The sequence below is a fragment of the Podarcis cretensis genome, assembly GCF_951804945.1.
Source record: "Podarcis cretensis genome assembly, chromosome: 2".
Lineage (NCBI taxonomy): Eukaryota > Metazoa > Chordata > Lepidosauria > Squamata > Lacertidae > Podarcis > Podarcis cretensis.
In genome coordinates this window covers 75,202,029-75,225,629 of record NC_137171.1, presented here as the reverse complement: position 1 = coordinate 75,225,629, position 23,601 = coordinate 75,202,029, and the positions used below count along the sequence as shown (strand labels likewise).

The 23,601-nt window shown below is 42.1% G+C and overlaps 1 protein-coding gene across 3 annotated transcripts in view; it reads left to right on the top strand.

Annotated features, from left to right (window-relative positions):
- The window catches only part of DNAH1 (dynein axonemal heavy chain 1), a 125,713-nt gene that overhangs the window by 40,964 nt on the left and 61,148 nt on the right, over positions 1–23,601 (top strand). For all 3 annotated transcript variants that reach the window (XM_079967202.1, XM_079967204.1, XM_079967203.1), the window contains 13 exons: positions 846–1,044; positions 2,514–2,767; positions 3,291–3,503; positions 8,799–8,963; positions 9,106–9,227; positions 9,602–9,707; positions 10,440–10,619; positions 15,442–15,582; positions 16,558–16,721; positions 17,524–17,637; positions 20,108–20,296; positions 21,014–21,119; positions 22,976–23,089. In XM_079967202.1, coding sequence (XP_079823328.1) covers positions 846–1,044; positions 2,514–2,767; positions 3,291–3,503; positions 8,799–8,963; positions 9,106–9,227; positions 9,602–9,707; positions 10,440–10,619; positions 15,442–15,582; positions 16,558–16,721; positions 17,524–17,637; positions 20,108–20,296; positions 21,014–21,119; positions 22,976–23,089 — 2,067 coding nt within the window. The remainder of the gene's footprint in view (positions 1–845; positions 1,045–2,513; positions 2,768–3,290; positions 3,504–8,798; positions 8,964–9,105; positions 9,228–9,601; positions 9,708–10,439; positions 10,620–15,441; positions 15,583–16,557; positions 16,722–17,523; positions 17,638–20,107; positions 20,297–21,013; positions 21,120–22,975; positions 23,090–23,601) is intronic.

Below are 23,601 nucleotides of genomic sequence, written 5' to 3'. Positions count from 1 at the left end.
ATAATCAATGGCACTTAATGTTGTTTAATGACCGAATTTTGTTCCCTTTATACATAGGATAATATGGTTTGTGTGCACTTTTGTATAGTGTGTGTCTGTTCTCCTTTCTCCTCTCTTTCCCTATTTATTTAGTTACTTTTATTTATAACCTGCCTTTCTCACAGCATGAATTAAAATAAATACCGCTACAAACAGACAAGCAATATAAATATTTGTAAAAATCAAAAAAGTAACTATTAAAACAGCACTGTAAACACTTAGAACCATTTTGAAGCATGCACACACACACAAAGTACAGCACCCACCCTTAGAAGATCCTGCCACAACAGCCAGTTAGTGGCCAAAGGCCTGTCTGAACAAAATAGTATTTGCCTGCCGCTGAAAAGAAATCAGAGAGGGGGCCAGCCTAGCCTCCCATGGAAGAGAGTTCAGCAATCTGGGAGCAGCCATGAATAAGATTCTCTCTTGTGTCCTCACCAATAGTGCCTATGAAGGTAGCAGGACCAAGATAAAACCGTCCCTGGAAGGTCTCAAAGCTCAGGCAGTCTCATAGGGCAATAAGCTCCTTCAGATAGCCTAGACCCAACCCACATGGAAACTCTGGGACTGTTGTGATCTGGGCACATGTATAGTCACATATTGTGCCCAAGAAACAAAGGGAAGGTCCCTTGCCCACTAGACAAACAGAAGGCTCCCTGCTAAGTCAAGGCTCCCTGCTGACTTAGAACAACCTAGTGAATGTATACCCTGATGGCATGCTAGAATTATTTGGAAGACATTACAGGTTATTTTTCTGTGGAACATGTGCCCATTAGCAATTAGTAATATTCTTTTGGTTTCTCCAGTACGATAAGCTGTCCAGGATGGTTAAGGACTTTCAGCCCTTCTATGATCTCTGGACTACAGCATCGGACTGGCTTCGCTGGGCTGACAGCTGGATGAATGATCCTCTGTCTGCAATTGATGCAGAACAGCTGGAGAAAAATGTCAACGAGTCCTTTAAGACAATGCACAAGTGTGTGAAACAGTTCAAGGATATTCCAGGTAGCTACAGAGCCTTGAAATGTCATTTTAAAAAAAAGCAAACAGATTCAGAAATGGGATCAACTGAAATTAATATTGGGGGGGGTGAGAAATGGGGAGAAATCAAAACTGACAGATTTAGCATCCCTTGGAACCATTTCAGAAATTGTAAAGATATAGTAGAACTGCAAACTTTCTCTAAAATTATATTTACAATGGCTTCATATTAACACTGTAAAATATTCTGTAGTGGGGGAATCTTGTTTCTTTTCTTGACTTGTATTTTATTCTAAACAATTAATTCTGTTCTAAGTGCTGCAGTGAATCAACCTTAACAGAGGAGGAGTTGAAGGAATATGTATGAGTGAAGGTGACTCATTTAAAGCAGAAGGATTAAAAATACACAGTTGTGTAATAGAGCAAGTCTTCCAGAATTGGCTTTTCTTATATCACAGTGTTCTGATCTTGTAAAAGACGGTGCTGGGGTGTTAGTCCTTCATTGCAAAAATAAACGGAGGCTACACACCCGTACAACACAGTTTGCTAAATTTAATCATTTAAAAGCAGATGGACTGTATTCATTGTTGCTCTAGTACAGGGATATCCAACAGGTCGATCGTGATCTACTGGTAGATCCCCAGGAGGTTTTGGTAGATCATGGTCAATTGCTGGGTCCCTTAGCATTGTCAAAATCTATTCTGGCCCTGCCCCCTTGCCCTGCCCTCCATTGTTGCACGATTTGCAGAACAGAAGACGGAGTTCAGTTAGTGAGGCTGTTTGTTTCCTCAGTGATTTGTTGGTGATTGACTGTTCCTCTTTCTGCCCCCAAACCCTTAAAAATGGGGCTTTCCTCTTCCCTAAAAAAGGTCAACAACATTGACCCCTAACCCCCCCCCCCAAATGAGGGAAGATCACTGCCAGTTTTTAATTTTGTAAGTAGACCGCAGTCTCTTGGCACAGTGGAACTTCCTTGCGTCTTCTCCCCACTTCTTCTAATCTGGAATGTCGGGAGAACCCCCAGAACAGCATGTAGGGGAGGAGAGGGGAGATCGGGTAAACATGAATGCTTGCTCTGACAAATGTTGAATACCACCTATTATCTCCTATTCTTTGCAGAGCTTGTACCTTTCTTATAACTTAAAAGGGAGCAAATGTATGCATTACAGAAAATATTATGGTATTGATTCAAATGTGCAAATAAGGAACAAATTATGGGCAACATACAACATTTCCCTTTGGATAATGTAACATTGTGTTGCCCAGTACCCTTTCCCTAAAGCAAACAATTTAATCTTGTGTTTCTGCACATACGGTAATGGCTGATATGTTTGTCATAGTCAGAGTAGACCCATTGAAATAAGTGGACAAGTAACTTACATCTGTTGATTTCAATGAGTCTGTTCTGATATCACACAGTGTTCCTGATTTGCACTATATTATGTAAACTTAGAACTGTTGATTGATGGTACATTTTTTTATATTCTGTTAAGCATGCCAGGACGTTGCAGTGGAAATCCGTGGCAAGATTGAGGAATTCAGACCATACATACCCCTGATTCAAGGTCTACGCAATCCTGGTATGCGCAACCGTCATTGGGAGATGCTTTCTGAAGAGATCAAAATCAATGTGAGGCCGAAGGCCAATTTGACGTTTGCACGCTGTCTGGAGATGAAGCTTCAGGATCACATCGAGATCATAGCCAAAATAGCTGAGATTGCAGGGAAGGAATACTCAATTGAGCATGTAAGGAGACCATTCTGTCTGACCTTCCTTGCGGTGTCATCCTTTATGCTGCAGTGTTTTCTGTAGATGAATGCTTTTCTTCTGATTGTTCCTCATATCCAGGGATTTTAACATTTGCCCTAAATATTTCTGAAAATGTCTAACAAAAGCACTAGTCAGCTAAAAATAATGTTTTTTAAAAAAATAGGTAGACTTTCTGAATGCGCTAGCAAAATAGGTACTTCTTAATTTGGCATGATGTTGGGAATGTATGGGAGATCTGGAGAATGCTAGATAACTTGAGCTTGGAAGGAACTCGTTGGCAATTACTTCTATACCTGTCTGTCTATGTATTATCCCAAACGAGTTTTCTGATGGAAAGTAATTTCCATGTCCTTTGTTTGTTCTCTCTATAGCTACCCTCAGTCTGTTACCATGATCATTAACCTCCATTAACTTTTCACTAGTTGCCACCTTAAGGAAGCAAGTGCTTTGCAAAGTCTGTTCAATATGGACTAAAGATTTATTGCTTCTCATTTCCCAGGCCTTGGATAAGATGGAGCACGAATGGGAATACATCCTCTTCAATGTAGTTCCCTATAAAGAAACAGAAACATTTATTCTGAAGAGTCCTGATGAAGCTTCTCAGCTGCTGGATGACCACATTGTTATGACTCAAAGCATGTCCTTCTCGCCATTTAAGAAGCCATTTGAGGAAAGGATCAACACTTGGGAAAATAAGCTAAAGATGACGCAGGTAATAATTTTCTAGATTCTTTTGTGTGCTTGAAAGTGGAATCTGATATAACAGAGGGGATACTCCAATTTAGCTGTGAGAATAATAGGCTGAGGACAATTTTGTATACGTACCTCCAATACATGCTCGGAGATCAGACCCTGTTGACATGGGAGCTCTGTGTACAGTTTATAGTTTACACAGAACTTTGGATCAGATTCTGACTTTAATGAGACTGGATAGCCACAAACTTCACTTATTTCAGTAATTTAAAGAGAATTTTTCATCCTGTGAAAATTTGGTGCTTTTTTTTCTTTATAAACAACCAATTATGCCCTTGCATATTTAATCACTCTATTGACCAGGTTCACCCTGAAGAGCCTAATTTTGTAAGGTGTTACCAGTAATTGCTAGGTATCACCATTAGGTATATGAGTAGATTAGGGCCAAACTAGACATAATGGTGGTGGAGCTGTACGTCAGAGAACTGTAGTTCTGGCCCAAAGACATGTTCAAAAGAATGCCATCTTTTAATGGCTTTCAGAGTTTCCTTTTGTTCCACTGAGGCTTCAATATAAGACATAACCAGATGAAAGGGTTTAAAACCCATTTCAGGTGTAAAAGTGAAGAAGCAGGAGGGTTCAGCATCTCTCTTCCACCTACCCTCCGTGCTGCACTCACACACACAATTAGAAGAATTTTGCTGGTGTAGTTTCATCTTTGAACTCATTCTGGTTTGGGGGCAGGGAGAGAAGCACCTCCCTCCCACCCATCCCTAATGTGCTTTAAATTGTGTGCACACACCCGCACTTACGGCAATTTGATGGCAGCTCTTACACTCAAATATCTTAAATAAGCCTTTTAGTTACTGATGGAAGCAAGCAGGTCTTTTGCAATGAACAGGTAATAATAGTACAGTACTTTTATTAGTGGAGTGTTTTGACAATGCAGAACATGTGCTTTTATGTTATCATTCGTTTGCTTTATTAATGGGCATTAGCCATCCTTATGCGCTTGAACCAGAGTCTGCAGAGTATGTTCTGATTGCCTCAGGATGAGAAAGGGATGGAACCCAAGGCTGTAAGGAATCAGGTGACAAGCTTGTTCTGATGTGATTATGTGTGCGCTGTGTGTGGATTTGCATGTGGAATTGTGCCTGGCCTTCCCTTCTTTTTTACTCCTTTTACTGATATGAGATTTCCACATGGTGAAGGCATTGAGATTTTTTTTACTGAAGAAGAAAAACCTCCCCACAGAGTAGTAATTTCAGGCATTGTAATAAAATGTTTCTATCTTGGTAGTTAAGGGATATTAGGGGGACAGAAAATGGAATGGTGACAAAGACTATGAAGGGCATATAAACCATCCTCAGTTTACTAAAACTGCTACAGCAATTCATTGCTACAAGAAGAATGGGCAATTGTTATCTACTGACTCAAGCAACAGGATAAGAGGCAAAGGGGTTAAGTTGTATATCCATCATATTTGGGTTGAAGGCAGAGATACACCACTATGAATGTTTAGGACTCAGATGCCCTTCACCTCAGTCTCAGAAAGCTTCGACACACATTTATATTTCTGTATGGCTTCTTGACCATCCACACAAGTCTCAGTGCTGCCTGCTTTGAAGAAGACACTTCATTACACACCTGTCTGCCCACAAAATCTGAAGAGCAGAGAGCAAAGTAATTTCTGAACCTCCAGCCTGTCTCTGAGGGAGATTGTATGTCTGCCAGTACCAATGAGACTGGAAGAGCGCAGAACATCTTTAATCAGGTGTCTAGGAAGTGGTATTTTGAATCTGGCTAAGCCACAACACTTCAAAAAGTGGTTTTAAAATAAACAAACACCAGGACGTTCTGCAAGCAATTACTTCAGCTGTTCATAGAGAACATTCTATCACTCGGACCATTAACTAATTTAATGTGAGCCGGATCGGACTTCTGGAGCCTAACTGTTCCACATTTAGCCCAAATTGAGAAGTGTTATTCTCCCTGAATAATAAATGCTAATTTCACTGGGAGTGTGAAAAGCAAGTATAAATTGGCTCACAGTTTTGCGTGGCTCCTAAGAAGGGACACTTGGCACATTCAAAAACAGTGCCTAGTTGTTGTTGTTTTCTCTACCAAATGACCCCCTCCTCTTGAGGGTTTTAAAGGGATATGTGGGTGATCAATTAGTCTAGTTAACTCATTCCTTGCTATGTGTTCAAGGAATAGCCATTGTTTTCTCAGCTAAGGACATTATTTAAAGGGCTTCTATTTGTCTGGGGCCTTACTAACTGTTCAGCACTGTGCCCCAGTTCATACATGCAAAATTTCTCCATGCAGAGTGGCCTGTTTCCTGCAACCACAGTGCTATTTTTTATAGAAAAAGAGGTCCTGGAACTCAGCATGAACACCTCCCCCATTCACTTACAATGGCAATGCCATCCACCTAAGAGGTGCTGGAATTCAGTTCCTGTGAGTTAATCCTAAAAAAAGTCCTGTGCAGCTACATAGGTGATGTAACATATGGACTGGATTCCTTGCATGATTTCTCCTCCACCTGAGGGAGAGAAATCACAGGAGCAGGGGCTCAGCTCAAGCAGGCCTCAGAACTGGGCAGCCGATTCATTCCCTAAATGTATGAACTGTGGCAATGAAATGCATCCCTTAGATCGAGAGTTCAAAATTAAGATTTTTTTGAATTTTATATTCATGATAGAAGTAAGATTCATAAAAACAATGAAAAAGGATCTATGGCAGCAGCTCCCGATCTAAATTGATTCTTTAATTCAATTTTTGCAGTTGAGGCTCATTTTTTCACTTTCAGCTAAATGACACAACTCAAATTATTTTTCCCACTGTTATTGTGCTATATATAAGAAGAATCAATACAAATCCATGATCATTTTTATCATCACCAAAACTCATGAAGTTAAAAATTATGTAAATTATCATTTTTCCAATGAAGTTTCCCAAATCTCCCGAAATGTAGCAGAAATTCTGTTTGTTTAATAAAGGGCAACTTATTCATAATAACCATAACCAACCTAGCCTTATTTATTGATGCTTGAATTGTGTGACCATCATCATGATTCTAGATTTTATGTATGGTGATCCTTGCATGGAGCAACACATTCTCTACTAGGTTCTGATGCTTGAGTACATTCTGTTATCTGGAATGGCTGAGTTAGCATTGCCTATCACTTCTGGGAAAACATACCCCTATCACCACAGAAAGCCTTCTTTCAAACTGGCAATTATTAAGCAACACATCTCATGGATTCTGTTTGTCACTAGGAGATCTCAGACCATCATACTAATATTGCTGTTTAATTTTATTCCCACGAAAGTAAATGCATAAGCTCATTTTAAAAGTCCAGTAGTATTTCTTGTAGAAAAAGGACCTGAGTACTGTCATGTAGCTTCTTACTAGTATTATAGTATATAAAAATTTAACAACATCTTGGCTTCAGTGGTATTTAAACAGCAAAAGTGCTGCAAAAGAATTGTAGCCAAAATCCCTTTATTATAGCTACAACTTTTGATATTTGTTGACAGCTGTTGAAAGTACTATCATCATGAGTGGACATGTTGCAGTTATTGTTCAAATACTTGGCACACACACAAAATGGAGCTAAATTGCACCTTCCATTGGTTTTTGCATCTTTTTATGTTTTGCCGTGCTCTGTTGTAAATATTTGGATTCCATTCCAAATATTTTATGTAAATGTTGTAAGTTGAATATGCAACTCAGCTTTCTTCTTGCATGATATGTATCTGAAAAAAATGCTTAACACCAAAATATGACTCCTTCCCTGTATGGCTTTGCAGTGTATATATTACCACTGAGTTTCTGGAAGAGACGTTTACTAATACACCAGACCAGTTGTATCTGTCTTAAACACACTCACTAGGGTGAAAGTCTCTTTGAATATAGTCTCTTTGAATATAATGGGCTGGATTCAACTAAATAGTTATGCTAGCACAATGGGGCTTCCCTCCTCTCCTCTCATGCCCCCCGTCAGGCACAATTCTGTCTCCAATGCTAAATAGATTTTACATTGATGCTTATCAATATGAAGCTGTTGGGAGTGGTCCTTAGGTGTTATGGAGAACGGTGCCATCAGTACTCTGAGGGCATGCAGCTCCACATCTCCATGATATTTGAATCGGGAGAGGCTGTGCAAGTGCTAGATTGTTGCCTTAATGCAGTGGTAGACTGGATGAGACCCAATAAAACTGAGTTTAAACCCTGGGAAGACGGAGTTTTTGTGTGGACGGTGGTTCCTGTGTCCAGAATATAGGCTACTTGCCTGTTCTGGGTGAAGCTGCACTCCCTCTAAAGGAGCCAAAATGTAGTGTGGAGGTACATCTGGATGCATCTTTCTCATTAAAGGTCCAAGTAACCAGTGGCTAGGAGTGCCTTTTACTAGCTTCATCTGGTAGACCAGCATCAGCTGAAGTGGGATAATTCGGTCCCTGTAGTGCATGCTCTGGTAACCCTGAGAGTGGATTACAACAATGCCCTCTATTTGAGGCTGCTCTTGGGCCTGGTCTGGAAGCTCTAGCTCGTGTAGAATGCAGGAGCTAAACTACTGATGGAGGCAGATAGCCAACAGCCTGTGACACCTCTGTACTGGCTGCCCATATGCTACTGGACTAGGTTCAAGGCTGCTGTGTTGATCTGCAAAGCCCTGAACAACTTTGGCTCAAGATACTATAAGGACCATCTGAGCCCTTATATCCCAGCTCAGTCACTGAGATCATCTAGAGTTATCCCCTGTGTAACCAAGGCCCAATTGGCCTCAACTAGACTGGACCCAAGTAGACTTGAACCTGCCCAAGGATCATTCTGAAGAGTTGCAGTTTTCTTTCTTTTTCATATTAGGACATTTACTGTGATACCAGTGGAGTAGGCAATAGCTTGAATACTTCAGATTGCAAAGAAAATCCAGCTACTCTAATATTTGTAATATTAACATGTATAATTTGTAGACTCTTCCCCTAGAGATCTTCAATTTGAGCCCAGAACATAAATAATGGAACCAATTCTTTTAGGTGGTAATCCTATACCAGGCACCCCCAAACTTGGCCCTCCAGATGTTTTGGGACTATAATTCCCATCATCCCTGACCACTGGTCCTGTTGGCCTAGGGATGATGGGAGTTGTAGTCCCAAAACATCTGGAGGGCCAAGTTTGGGGGTGCCTGCCCTATACTCATTTACTTTGGAGTCAGTTCAATTTAATTCAGTGGCAATTAAATCTGAGTAAATATGTATCAGTGTGCCTATTGGTGTGCTTTTCCTGATGTTCATGCATTCCTGTCAGGATGTCTTGGAAGAATGGCTGACATGCCAGCGTTCCTGGTTGTATTTGGAGCCCATTTTCAGCTCAGAAGACATCAACAGACAATTGCCAGTGGAAAGCAAGCGCTACCAAACTATGGAGAGGTCATGGAAAAAAATCATGAAAAATGCTGATGAGAACAGAGAGGTGAGGTTATGTCAATGCTTGGCTACAAAACACAGAGTCTCTTACATTTTTAAAAGTTGCTCATCTTTGCTTCTATATGTTCTTGCAACTAATCTATTCAGGTGCCAGCAGAACTAACAGTTGTTGGTCATGCTGTTCCCAGGTGATTAATGTGTGTCCTGATCCCAGGCTGCTGGAAAAGCTGCGGGAATGTAATAAGCTACTTGACCTGGTGCAGAAAGGCCTAAGTGAATACTTGGAGACCAAGAGAGGAGCTTTCCCAAGGTAATTCTGTTACTTGAGGCTGAACTTCAACAGTATGCAGCAAAGGGACAACAGGCCTAGAGCCATTAATTTCTGCGGATCTACTCTGAATAGGACTTGCATTTGTTAAAATCCATATGTTAGAATTTAGGAAATGTCCAGGGGGGAGAATATGGATCCTATGGTGTGTGTTTTTGAGGGTCTGGTGCACCCAGGGAGAAAATTGCCTCAGTCACCCAATAACAGCCACTAGCAAAGTGATTTTACTCTAAAGTAAGTGTTTTAGGATTATGGTCAAAGTTTTAAATATCATTTTCAGCATTTAATCTTGGAGTGCTTTCACTGGCAGAAAAGCTAGAGACCCGGAACAAAACACCAGTCTTCTTTCTTTGCAGATTTTACTTCCTTTCTGATGATGAGCTGTTAGAAATACTATCTCAGACCAAAGACCCCACAGCTGTGCAGCCTCATCTCCGCAAGTGTTTTGAGAATATTGCTCGGGTAAATAAAAGCCATCCACATTGGGGGTCCTGCTTGTACTGTGAAGAGTCAGAGAGGAATGGAGCGAACAGGTTCTGCTATGCTAGCATGATTACAGTAACAGCTGGTATTTAGCTAAATATATGAAAGAAGTCAGTTGCAAATCTGCATGCTTCAATATGGGGGGGGTGAGAGAGAGTGAAAGAGAAGAGGGAGTTTTTCTCAGTGGATGATAGCCATGCCATCACCACAGGCTGCAAACTAGGTGGCCACCTCAGAGGAGACCATGAACTGAATTACACAAACAGAGGTGTAGCAATGTAGTTTGTTTTGAGTTTGCCCACTGATTTTAGAAGGCTCAAAACATACCCAGTCTCTTCCTTTTGGTACCTATGCCCCTTCTTTTTCAGGCTGAATGAGATTAATAAGAAGGCATATTACCATACTGCGTCGTCTCTTCCTGGTAGATGTAGAGAATACTTATGTGACCTTTTAATCCAGCACCTTTAACTAGCAAAGTGCTTATATATTGAAATATATGCCTTTGTATATGAATCAACATCTAGTAAGTTAATGAACATTTGCAGAGTGAGCTTCAAAGGGTTTGAATTTAGGGCAGTGAAGTTGATTGTAATATATATATATATATTTGCTTTGGATCCCACACAACGGTGAATCTACAGCCTTGTGCAAAGTAGGGGATGGAGGGTAGTTCTCCTGCTTGGCTTCTCATGCTGTGCTTCCTCTCACTAGCTGCACTTTCAGGAAGATCTCCAAATTACACACATGTATTCTGCAGAAGGGGAAGAAGTAAAACTTTTCTCTCCCATTTATCCTACTGGCAATGTGGAAGACTGGTTGCTGGAAGTTGAGAGGATCATGAGGGCCAGTGTGCGGGACAACATTGAAAGGTCCATCAAGGTTTATCCAAAGGTAAGTGTCTTGCATAGAACCATGTAAATTTCACTTAAGAAATGGAACTTGTTTGTAGGTTTCGGATGCTTCATCTTAAAAACCAATGGACAGCAATCTCTACTGATGGATCTTTGAAATATATTTCTAATAATCCTCTGGTTTTCCATCTGTATGCTTGGATCTTAATGGTGCATATAACTGCATTTCGACTTGTGTCTTGTAGTCTTGTCTATTTTGGGATCAGCATTCTTTCATCATCTAGATTATTCTTGGAACGCATTATCCTGATAGGGATTGCAGAAGTGCAGTCAACAACCATTTTGTGTGGGGGTTCTGTTCCATGCCCCCATGTGGTGGCAGAGTGCATATAAGTGCCCCCTGTTCTGTTCTGCCATGCCCCTGTTCCACCCCCGTTCTGCCCTTTTAGTGACCTTTTCAGGTCATTTCCAGGTTCAGCGCTGTGAGCACATGTGCGATCGCACATCAATCGGACTCATGTTCATTGGTTGTTGCCTGTAAGCCAAATGATTGGCACAGTAGGCAGTCTGTACCCTAACTTACGCATTGGATTTTTTAAACCTGGTGACAATATTTTGGAAACAATGGAATGTGTAAGGCCAGGGCTTTTTTTCTGGAAAAAGAGGTGCCAGGATTTGGGAAGCTTCTGCTAAAGAGAATTCCATGGTTGATGGTGTCTTTTCATAGAATCATAGAATCATAGAGTTGGAAGAGACCACAAGGGCCATCGATTCCAACCCCCTGCCAAGCAGGAAACACCACCAGAGCACTCCTGACATATGGTTGTCAAGCCTCTGCTTAAAGACCTCCAAAGAAGGAGACTCCACCACACTCCTTGGCAGCAAATTCCACTGTCGAACAGCTCTTACTGTCAGGAAGTTCTTCCTAATGTTTAGGTGGAATTTTCTTTCTTGTAGTTTGGAACCATTGCTCCGTGTCCGCTTCTCTGGAGCAGCAGAAAACAACCTTTCTCCCTCCTCTATGTGACATCCTTTTATATATTTGAACATGGCTATCATATCACCCCTTAACCTCCTCTTCTCCAGGCTAAACATGCCCAGCTCCCTTAGCCGTTCCTCATAAGGCATCGTTTCCAGGCCTTTGACCATTTTGGTTGCCCTCCTCTGGACACGTTCCAGTTTGTCAGTGTCCTTCTTGAACTGTGGTGCCCAGAACTGGACACAGTACTCCAGGTGAGGTCTGACCAGAGCAGAAGACAGTGGCACTATTACTTCCCTTGATCTACTTGCTATACTCTTATTGATGCAGCCCAGAATTGCATTGGCTTTTTTAGCTGCCGCGTCACTCTGTTGGCTCATGTCAAGTTTGTGGTCAACCAAGACTCCTAGATCCTTTTCACATGTACTGCTCTCAAGCCAGGTGTCACCCATCTTGTATTTGTGCCTCTCATTTTTTTTGCCCAAGTGCAATACTTTACATTTCTCCCTGTTAAAATTCATCTTGTTTGTTTTGGCCCAGTTCTCTAATCTGTCAAGGTCGTTTTGAAGTGTGATCCTGTCCTCTGGGGTGTTAGCCACCCCTCCCAGTTTGGTGTCATCTGCAAATTTGATCAGGATGCCCTTGAGTCCATCATCCAAGTCATTGATAAAGATGTTGAATAAGACTGGGCCCAAGACAGAACCCTGTGGCACCCCACTAGTCACTCTTCTCCAGGATGAAGAGGAACTATTGATGAGCACCCTTTGGGTTCGGTCAGTCAGCCAGTTACAAATCCACTGAGTGGTAGCATAGTCAAGACTGCATTTTACCAGCTTCTTTACAAGAATATCATGGGGCACCTTGTCAAATGCCTTGCTGAAATCAAGGTAGGCTACATCCACTGCGTTCCCTTCATCTACCAGGCTTGTAATTCTGTCAAAAAACGAGATCAGGTTAGTCTGACATGACTTATTTTTCAGAAATCCATGCTGACTATTGGTGATCACAGCATTCCTTTCTAGGTGCTCACAGACTGTTTGCTTAATGATCTGCTCCAGAATCTTCGCTGGTATTGATGTCAGACTGACTGGGCGGTAATTATTTGGGTCCTCTCTTTCCCCCTTTTTGAAAATAGGGACAACATCTGCCCTCCTCCAGTCTGCCGGAACTTCGCCTGTTCTCCAGGAATTCTCAAAGATGACTGCCAGAGGTTCTGAGATCACATCTGCCAGTTCTTTTAATACTCTTGGATGCAGTTCATCTGGCCCTGGAGACTTGAATACATCTAAACTAGCCAAGTATTCTTGTACTATCTCCTTAGTTATTCTGGGCTGTGTTTCCTCTGCTGAATCATTTGCTCCAAATTCTTCAGGTCGGGCATTGTTTTCTTTATCGGAGAAGACTGAGGCAAAGAAGGCATTGAGGAGTTCAGCCCTTTCTGTGTCCCCTGTTTGCATTTCACCATCTTCTCCTCTGAGTGACCCCACTGTTTCTTTGTTCTTCCTTTTGCTACGAACATACCCATAAAAGCCTTTTTTGTTGCTTTTAGCCTCTCTAGCAAGCCTGAGTTCATTCTGTGCTTTAGCTTTTCTGACTTTGTGTCTACACGTGCTGGCTATTTGTTTGAATTCCTCTTTGGTGGTTTCCCCCCTTTTCCATTTTTTGTACACATCCTTTTTTAATCTTAACTCAGTTAAAAGTTCTTTAGATAGCCACCCTGGCTTCTTTAGGCACCTTCCATGTTTCCGTCTCATTGGTATTGCCTGAAGTTGTGCTTTTACTATCTCCCTCCTAACAAACTCCCAGCCATCATGAACTCCCTTTCCTTTTAGTATTACTGTCCATGGGATCTCACCCAGCACTTCCCTAAGTTTTATGAAGTCGGCTTTCTTAAAGTCAAGAAATTGAGTCCTAGTATGCTTGGCTGCTCCTTTCCGCTGTATAGTAAACTTCAGAAGAGCATGATCACTCGCGCCTAATGATCCTTCCACTTCTACCCCACTAACCAGGTCATCAACATTGGTTAGGACCAGATCTAAAATGGCTGTTCCTCTTGTTGCTTCTCCCACTTTCTGGACAATGAAGTTGTCTGCAAGGCCAGTGAGGAATCTGTTTGACCTTATGCTCTTGGCTGAGTTTGACATCCAGCAAATATCTGGGTAATTGAAGTCCCCCATTACTACTATCTCCCTTCCTTTTGCATGCTTGGCCATCTGTTCCAGGAAGGCATCATCTATGCCCTCCGTTTGGCTTGGGGATCTATAGTAAACTCCCACAATGAGGTCACTGTTATTCTTCTCTCCCTTAATTTTGACCCAAATGCTCTCACTTTGGCTTTGAGGTTCTAAATCTTGGATCTCTTCACAGGTATACACATCCCTGACATATAACGCCACTCCTCCTCCTTTCTTGTCTGGTCTGTTTCTCTGAAATAGATTGTATCCCTCCATTATTACATTCCAATCGTGGGACTTATCCCACCAGGTTTCAGTGATGCCTATTATGTCATATTTAGTTTGCTGTACCAAGAGTTCAAGCTCATCTTGTTTATTTCCCATACTTTGCGCATTAGTGTACAGACATTGAAGTCCATTAATCATTCCCCCGTGTCTCTTATTTAAGGATTTTTTCCTCCCATCACTAGGTCTGCGTGCTGTTTGCTCCATTTGGTCTATGACATTTCAATGATCATCTTCATCAATTGATAGACTCCTACCTTCAGGAGCACTGTCTCCCTCCCCCACATTAGTCAGTTTAAAGCACTCCTGATGAGGTTTCTGAGATTTTTGGCAAAAACATTCCTCCCAACCGTTGTGAGGTGCAGCCCATCGCTTGCCAGAAGTCCATCTTCAAGAAACTGCAGTCCGTGATCTAAGAATCCAAACCGTTCCTGTTTACACCATTTGCGAAGCCAGCTGTTCACTTCCACTATTTTTCCCTCTCTCCCTGGGCCACGTCGTTCAACTGGGAGGACAGATGAGATGACAATTTGTGCATTTAATTGCTTCAATTTCCTGCCCAGAGCCTCGTAGTCTCTTTTGATCTTCTGGAGGCTATTGCTTGCAGTGTCATTGGTTCCCACATGAACCAAGAGGAAGGGGTATTTGTCAGTGGGTTTTATGATTCCTTGCAGTCCTTCAGTTACATCTTGGATCTTAGCCCCGGGGAGACAGCACACTTCCCGAGACATCTTGTCAGGCCCACAGATCACTGCTTCTGTTCCCCTCAGTAGGGAATCCCCTATCACCACTACACGCCTCCTCTTAGGTTTGGTCGGGGTTCTTCTGTGAGCTGTCCGTTCCAAGGTCGCCTGCACATTCCCTGAGGACTGACTTTGCTGCTCGTCTTCATATACCTGATCGACTGTAACGAGGGAGAGATCCTCAAATGGAGTCTGCTCTTCGTCTTCCATGCTAGGGGAGAGGACCTCAAAGCGATTGTGTATTTCTAAACAATCAGAGCGAACCCTGGGCCTCCTACTTCTTTGAGTCACGTTTCTCCATATATCTGGCTCCTGTGTTGGTGAACTAGCCTCCTTCTCAGGGGAGTCCCCTGTCTCCTCCTTGGTGGAGACAGTGTGCTCTGTTGCTTCCAAGAAGAGCTCCAGCTCTCTAATTCTTTGGAGCGTAGCTACACGTTCCTCCAGTTGCTGGACTTTGTCTTCTAAGAGGGCAGTCTTTTGTCTTACCTTGGTTCACATATGGAAAAACTCAAAAAGCAGCATAGCCGAGCTCAGAGGGTATAGCAGGGCATAGATAAGGACAGGGTGATCTAGGGCTGGAACTTTTGTCAGAAACAGCTACTATGCTTAAAACAGTGATGAAATGGGGGGGGGGGAGTTCTCCATTGTATTTAATATTAAGGCCATATGTTTTTAATAAAGACACCACGGACTACATGGGTCTTAGATTGGCCAGGCCAGGTGACCATTGCTGGATGTCAGACGTTCTGGACAAAAGAAGTGTCAGAGGCCCTGGAAGCTGGAGATTTGGCCACCAGGTTGTTTCCACAGCTAAGTGCTCAGGTAAAAATGTCACTTCATTGTGTAACTCAGGCTCAGTTGCTTCTGCACTGAAACCCTGCTTTTTATATCACCTAGCTGGCCAAGGCTGGGGACCCTTTTTCAGCCTGATGGCAACATTTCTTTGTGGGGAACCTTCCAGGGGTTGCATGTCAGTGGTGGGTGGGCCAGAAACTTGTCCTATGCACTAGCTTCACTCCGCCCCCAAAGATATAATGAAAAACTCATAAAGACCAAGATCAAGACAATGCCCACCAGCCCTTGCTTCACTGCTATCACAGAATTGTAGGGTTGGAAGGGACCCTGAGGTTCATTCTAGTCCAGCCTCCTGCAATGCAGGAATCCCAACTAAAGCAGCCATAACAGATGGCCATCCAATCTCTGCTTAAAAACCTTCAGGGAAGGAGAGTCCACTGCTTCTCGTGGGAGTCTGTTCCATTGCCGAACAGCTCTTACTGCCAGAAAGTCCTTCCTGGTGTTTAGTCAAAATCTCCCTTCTTGTAACTTGAATCCATTGGTTCACTCCCCTCTGGAGCACGAGAAAACAAGCCTGTGGCAGCCCTTCAGAGATTTGAAGATGGCTACCATACCTCCTCTCAGTCTCCTCTTTAGCAGGCTAAACGTACCCAACTCCCTCAACCACTCCTCATAAGACTCGGTTTCCAGACACTTGATCACTTTGGTTGCCCTCCTCAGCACATGTTCCCGCTTGTCAATAACCTTCTTAAATTGTGGCACTCAGAACTAGACACAGTACTCCAAGGGGGGTCTGACCAAGGCAGTCTAGAGTGGTACTGTTTCTTCTCCTCCCTTCACAAAATGTAACTTGTGAGGAAGGCGGAGAAGTGGCTTTTCTTTTTCTCCCAAGGGACTCCAGTTTTCTTACACACTTCAGTACATTGCTAACTATAGAATGCCAAGTAGATACGAGATATTTCTCCAAGGCGTGGCCTGACTTGTTATGCTTTCCTTGCACAGCTGAGCGACCTAGTAGCACTTGTGCGAGGGAAGCTGTCTCGGATGCAGCGGGGAGTGTTATCAGCTCTCATTGTGATTGAAGTTCATGCCAAGGATGTGGCAGCTAAACTTGTTGAGGAGAATGTCAGCAGTGAGAATGATTTCGAGTGGATTTCCCAGCTCAGGTGAGACATTTCCTAGAATCTGTTATCGCTCTTTTTGGGTAGTGAGACAGATCCCTGTCTTCAGCTACTGTGAGGTACATGAACTAGGCAGGGCACCCTGAAGCACACAGCCTTAGAGAAAGAATAATCACAAAGGTCTGAAAAGGATCGTCTATTATTGTATCATTCTACTTAGGGGTTATTCCAACCCAACAACACTCCCTTCCAAAACAAATTCACATTATCTTTCTTCTCTTGTGCTTTATGCTAGTTGCTGAAAGGTGTTCTACACTTAACCTTTTTTTGTGGCTGTGGGAAATTTCTGTTAAATCTACTGTTTTTTCTGCATGCATAACATTATTTTCTGCATACACTAACATTACTCATTAAATGTCCAGTTTTTCAATAATGACCGCTCCCCACATCAAATGGGGGGCGCCTTTTGCGTGGTCGTGTGCAGCCCCTCGCATCCCAGTGCAGCTCCTGGTAGTTCAGGCTGGCTTCATCTCCCCAGGCTCCGCCTACCCCGATCCTGTCTGGGGAGGTGTTGCCAGGGGATTGGCCAGGTAAGGGGAGGGACCGCCCTGCCCACACAACAGAAGGTGAATCTTACCTGCAAAGCGGCAATCAGCTCCAGAGCTTTTTCAATAATATGCAGGTGGAACATGCAACGTTATAAAAGAATATGCATTGTTTAGCATGAACAAAATACAACCAAATAAACAGGACTGCAGTGTTTAAACTGATGGTATAAGAAACCCTTTGTTAGTTCTTGCAGTTTTTTTCCTATATCATTTTGCATTTAACTTTTCTTTAACATTAGGTACTACTGGACAAGAGATGATTTGTATATCCGGGCAGTGAATGCTGAATTTATCTATGGCTATGAATACTTGGGCAACAGTGGGCGCCTGGTGATTACACCTCTCACTGACAGGTATCATAACTTATTAGACTAAAAAACAACAACTTGTCTCCATAATCTTGAATGAATAAATCACTCTTTGAGAGCTGAATCAAGGGTCAACTCTGCCAGTGTAGCATCTGCATTGTGGATTAATTATAGTTTCTGAGTCTTCAAAGGTAGTCGCACATAGAGTACATTGCAGTACTCCAAGCAGGGCCAGGCAGCAAGAGTATGCTCAGACAAAGCCCAAGACCTAGCATGGAAGCTCCTAAAAACCAGATACATATGGAGTTAGTGGGAAACTGGGCCTAGCTTAGAGTCTCGGTGAGCAATAATCACTAATCACTAATCACTTTCGTATGTAATTCTGGCACAGACTGTGCAGCAAAAACTACACAGGGTGTATCTGCTTGACCTATGGTGACTTAGAATCTATATTATCCACACAGCTCTTGTGTCTGCATATGTCAAATATGGTGAAGTGTTTAGGAACAGATTCCACATGTGTCTTAGAGAAACTATGTTTAAAGTGCATAACTTTGTTTTAAAAAGCTTTTTATTTAGTTGACCAATGCATGTATGCATGTGGTTGGTTGTTGTTATTTTTTAAATAGTTGACAATGTAGTACAGTGGTACCTCAGTTTAAGAACAGTCCTGTTTACAAACGATTTGGTTGACGAACTCCGCAAAACTGGAAGTAGTGTCCCGTTTGCAAACTTTACCTTGGTCTAAGAACGGAATCCAAACGGTGGAAGGGCACTGGCAGTGGGAGGCCTCATTAGGGAAAGTGTACCTTGGTTTAAGAATGGTTTCGGCTTAAGAACGGACTTCCAGAATGGATTAAGTTTGTAAACCGAGGTACCACTGTAATCGGTTGCATGCATCGAAGATGGATTGCAGTTCTGCAGGCTGAACAAGGATATAGCCGTTCAGTTCTCAATAATGGTAACAGAAGCAGTTTAATCAAGTGGTCCTCCATGGATAATATTGAATGATGGTTATTCATCATTAAACAGTATGGTTAAAGCAGCTCTCTGAGAATAATAACATATGATCTATGTCTTCTTTTTAAAAATTCTTATTCCTTTTGAGTACCATTATTGATTATTGATGCTTTAGCAGAGCAAGGGATGGGATAGCAAATGAATGTGTTGAAGTGCTAATATAATTGTTCTCAGGAGGTTTCAACTGGATTTCACTTGTTCTAGCTATTATTGATAATCATATTAAGGTCATAAAGTATATTTACATCAGAAAACCTAGTGAGTCCCTTTAAAAATATTTTTCCTGCAGCATGTCATTTTGAAGTATTGAAATCCACCCCGGGTATACCTTTTATTGCAGAACACACAGAGAAGTAGACTTAGGATGCAGTCTATCTCATTTACTGTCACCTTCTTGGTGGTAAACAATCTTCCCAGTTTTCAGCCACTGGCTATATACAGGATTGTATTCAAGTACTGTAACTTTTATTTAGAATAGACTCATTGAAATTTATGAACCTAAGTTAGTCATGGTCATTAATTTATATAGGTCTGCTCTGGATAAAAGCTAGTTGTAAACAACCCACAGTTTTCTGTAGACAAAAAGCACCTGCAGCAATCAATCAATCAATCAATCAATCAATCAATCCCAAGAAAGCCAACTGACTCTTTAAAAGGGTGTGTACTTTTTTAACCCTAATCAGTGTTGGGGCCCTATGTGGTTTTTAAAACAAAACCCAGAGAAGCAGATAAATGACATTCTTCTGACACACCACACATATGTCACAATTTATTTCAGGACATTTCACACACACACCCAAGACACATTTGAATTGGGCTGGTTTACAACATAGGCAAACAAATGTACAAGATTGCTCTTCATTACAGTTTTGGTTTGTTTGTTTTAAAAAGCTGTCTGTGGCTCAGTTTGCATTTAGCACTAAACCAGATCATGCCTTAGTCATGATTTGCCTTAGCTTGTTATATGAACTCAGAGCTATGGTTTGTTTCTCTCCATGCAAGCAAAGAGCTGTAACCAATATGTGTTCTTGGTTTACAGCTCATAGTTTGTCTGGAGGAGACAAACCATGAGCCAAAAGGCTCCGCCAAATTCACCCATTAAATTTTTTTTATATTACATTAAAGGAAATACTGACCACTCCCATGGATCCTCTTCTGTGTTTTCAAAATGTTTTGTGATACTCTCAAGATCCCCCAAATTTGTCCTTTTGTTGTTGTTGTTTTTTTAAAAATTGGTCACATCCACTTTTATACTTTGGGCATGCCCACCATGAGATGTAGGCCCCAGAGGGTTTGCCTGAAAAAGGTGAGCCCACCCCTTTCATAGTGTTCTGATCTTTCCTCGTAGTATACTGTCATTTGATAATAAACTGCATTCTTCTTAACATAATGAGCTATTTGGTAATGTTTATAAATGAATAATACATTTTTCATTGTGTGGCATTTGACTAGATGAACCCTTCCAGCCTTAAAATTATTTGATTCTTTGTGATAGATGCTACTTGACACTTACTGGAGCATTGCACTTGAAATTCGGGGGCGCTCCTGCAGGACCAGCTGGAACAGGCAAAACAGAGACGACTAAAGATCTGGGGAAAGCTTTAGCTATCCAGACGGTTGTGTTTAATTGCTCTGATCAGCTTGATTTCATGGCAATGGGGAAATTCCTGAAAGGACTAGCCAGGTATTACAAAACAATGCCATATATGAATATGCTACACAGGGGGTGGATCGTAACACAGCCGCAAAATTATTGGTTTGGCAGTCAATACATGAATCAGAATATTGTTGCATCCAATACATCTAAGCAGAGGGGAGTCTATGAGAACCCAGAACAAGTAGCTAGCCTAGTGATAATTTCTCTACTAGCAATCTCCATATATTGCCTGTTTGAGCATTCTGTAGAGATGTATCACTATATTTGGTTTGATAGAGTAAAAGAGAACCCAATAAACATTTAGATTGTGCTAACTTACATAGTTTAAAGTCCAGTCACCTTTGGAAGCTGGGGCCAATTTACATATTGTGATTGTTCCAAAGAGGACATGTAAAATAGTTGCTCGTGAAGGTTGGTATCAAATGGTAGGCAATTTGCATAAATTAACTAGCCACCAGTAACAGCCAGCATGGTGAGACAGAGCTATACTCCCAACACCAGCATCTCTGCAGCTTGCCTGGAAGGCACTGGGGCAGTAGTGAGGCTGGTGCTGTACAAATGCAGCAGCAGAGCCAATCCTGCACTCCCAGCAGCACATTGGTGCAGCCCCAACCTCACTGCCAGCCTACCTTCCTGTCCCAGTGCTGTCTAGATTGGCATAATCTCTTCATGCCTTTTAAGACCAACTGATTTTTTGCTAGTAACTATTGGATTCCTGATACTGTCTTCTCCTTATATGCTCAGTTCTGGAGCCTGGGCTTGCTTTGATGAGTTCAACCGCATTGACATTGAAGTGTTGTCTGTAGTTGCCCAGCAAATCACAACAATTCAGAAAGCTCAACAGCAGAGGGTAAGTTAAGGAAGTGAAGAGTGAAGGAATTTGGCTTCCCGAACCACACTTTTATTTCTCTGGTAGGTACTAGGACATCACCAAGTGGGATATCATTATGCTCCACTTCCTTGAAGGCAGAAAAAAATGTCACCACTCCTAAAGGCTTCTGTGTTGCCCCTCCTCTAGAGTGACATTTCATTTTTTCTGCCCTTGCTTGAAGCAGACCAAGCTGGTGCTCTTCTGACCTTTAATTGTTTGTTTGTGCATATAATTTGGTTGCTTTTCCCTTGTGTATGTGGTTCTTGGTGTCTCCTGAAGTTTTTCTCCCCAGTGGGCTGTTTTTGTGGGGGTTTGAGTGATTTCTGAAATGCTATTTAAAGCTTGTTGTTTTTCCTGCCTATGTATTGGCAGATTTAGGGGGTTCTCCTCCTTTATATTGGCAGTTCCATAATCATTTAATAGAATGCATATTTTAAATGTCAGATGATTTTACATTTATTACTTTCTTTGACAGGTAGTCCTTTGGAGACCTTTTTTAATATGAATATTTTTCTAATAGAATATTGAACTGGAAAATTCTGCTTCCCTAATTAAGAGAAAAGGAAGCTTTCAAGGCTCCTGTTAGTCCCTTCTGCCACTTAACTGGCAGTTTGGTGTAGGAGTTTTGGGCGCTGCACAGGTTTTCATAGCATGGCAAAACCCTAGTACTACACAGAGGTTTGAATAGTTTTGACCTAGCTGAAGAAACTTCTTTTCAAAGTTAATTGGCTGGTTTCAATACATTCAGAAGGGTCGTTACTTGCATTTTCTGGTGCTTGTTATGTAAGCTGTTCTCTTCAGATTGTGGGCTACAGAGTAGGTATCTCTGTGCTGGTGTTCTAGTTCTGCCTCAAGTATGTTGGTACAAAAACATTATCCAGTGTTTGTTTTCTTTGCTGTTCAAGTAGAAATTTGTTGTTTAAGTAGGTGAACATATGACAAGCCCCAAGACAATTGTAGAGGCTCTCCAGCATGGAACCCACTGGTGGGTTCTACTATATTTCTTTTATTTATTTATGCAATTTATAGTCAGAGAGGCATAGCTAACCGGTTACAAAGACTCGAAGGCAGAAAAAAAGTCATTACTCCTAAAGGCTTTTGTGCTGCCCCTCCCCTGGAGTGATAGTTTGCCCTTCCAGCCAGACCATATAACAGACATCCTAGAAAGAAACTAATGGCATGACAGACTCCAGACACCAGGAGTAGCCATCCATAATATAAGAAATGTAAACAATGCCAGTGAAGGGTGGGCCTTGGTGATGTCCTAGTGCCTCCTTAGAAACACCTTTCAGGTCAATACCATAGGCACCAGGACACCAGCAAATGACATGTTCCAAAGTTACCCCTAGTAATCCTAGGGTGGGAGCTGGCAAATTAATGATGAGGAATTAATTTCTGGAGGATATGCCTTCCAAATGCATCCTCCAAGGAAGCATGCAAGTCCATCTTATAACTCTCTGTGAAAGAATTTGGAGTAGCCCAAGTTGCCATCTGACACACCACTAGAAGAGATGCAGTGGATGCAAATGAATGAGCAACCATGCCTTAGGGTAGAATGAGCAACCATGCCTTAGGATGAACCAAGTTCAGGGAAGTGCAAATCTAAGGGAGGGATGTCATTGTGTGTCCAACTGAATTCTAAACAAATCTGGTCCTGGCTGCAAGCCAATGAGTGGGTAGTGTTCTTCTTTGGACCAGCCCAGTAAGGACATTTGACTGGATTTGTAGGGTTAGATTTATCTGTTTTGACACAAAAAGGATTTTGTTCCATCTGGAATTGAGGATATTTGCTTACCGGCAAGTCATTCACTATGGTAATGTTTTACTGGGTCTAGGTGGATCGCTTCATGTTTGAAGGAGCTGAAATTGCACTGGTTCCATCTTGTGCGGTCTTCATCACAATGAACCCTGGCTATGCCGGACGCACTGAGCTGCCGGATAACTTAAAGGTAACTAAAGACTGCTGGACTTGGCTACACTCAGTTCATATATGAACAGCTGTCTCTTACTTAACTATAATGCTATAAGATGACATCTACGTTCTGACTATCTTAGGATGCAGTTCTAAGGTTAGGGGAAGGGGCAGGAACAAAAGGCAGTTCAATGACCACATCCAAAGGTCTGCTGGGCTCAAGCTGCCAGGCCAGGCCAGAAATGAGGCAGAGGAGCAATCTTGCAGTCCTTTGTCTATTTTCAGATTTAATTCCCACCTTCTGTACATTTTCCCTCTCAAATGGAGCAAGATAGTGGAGGGAGAGATTGAGTCATGCTTAGAGGTATGTCTAAATTTGTCCCCAGTTTGGGGGTGTATCAGGCGACAAGGAGAGAGTTGGATCCTTCAAATCCCAGCTGTTTCCTGGTCTTCCTCAGGCACACCTCTTAATGTCTCCCAATATATCTCCATTTTGTCTATACTGCCATTGCAGCTCAAACACTGGTTGGACCAGGGTGTTAGTGGCTT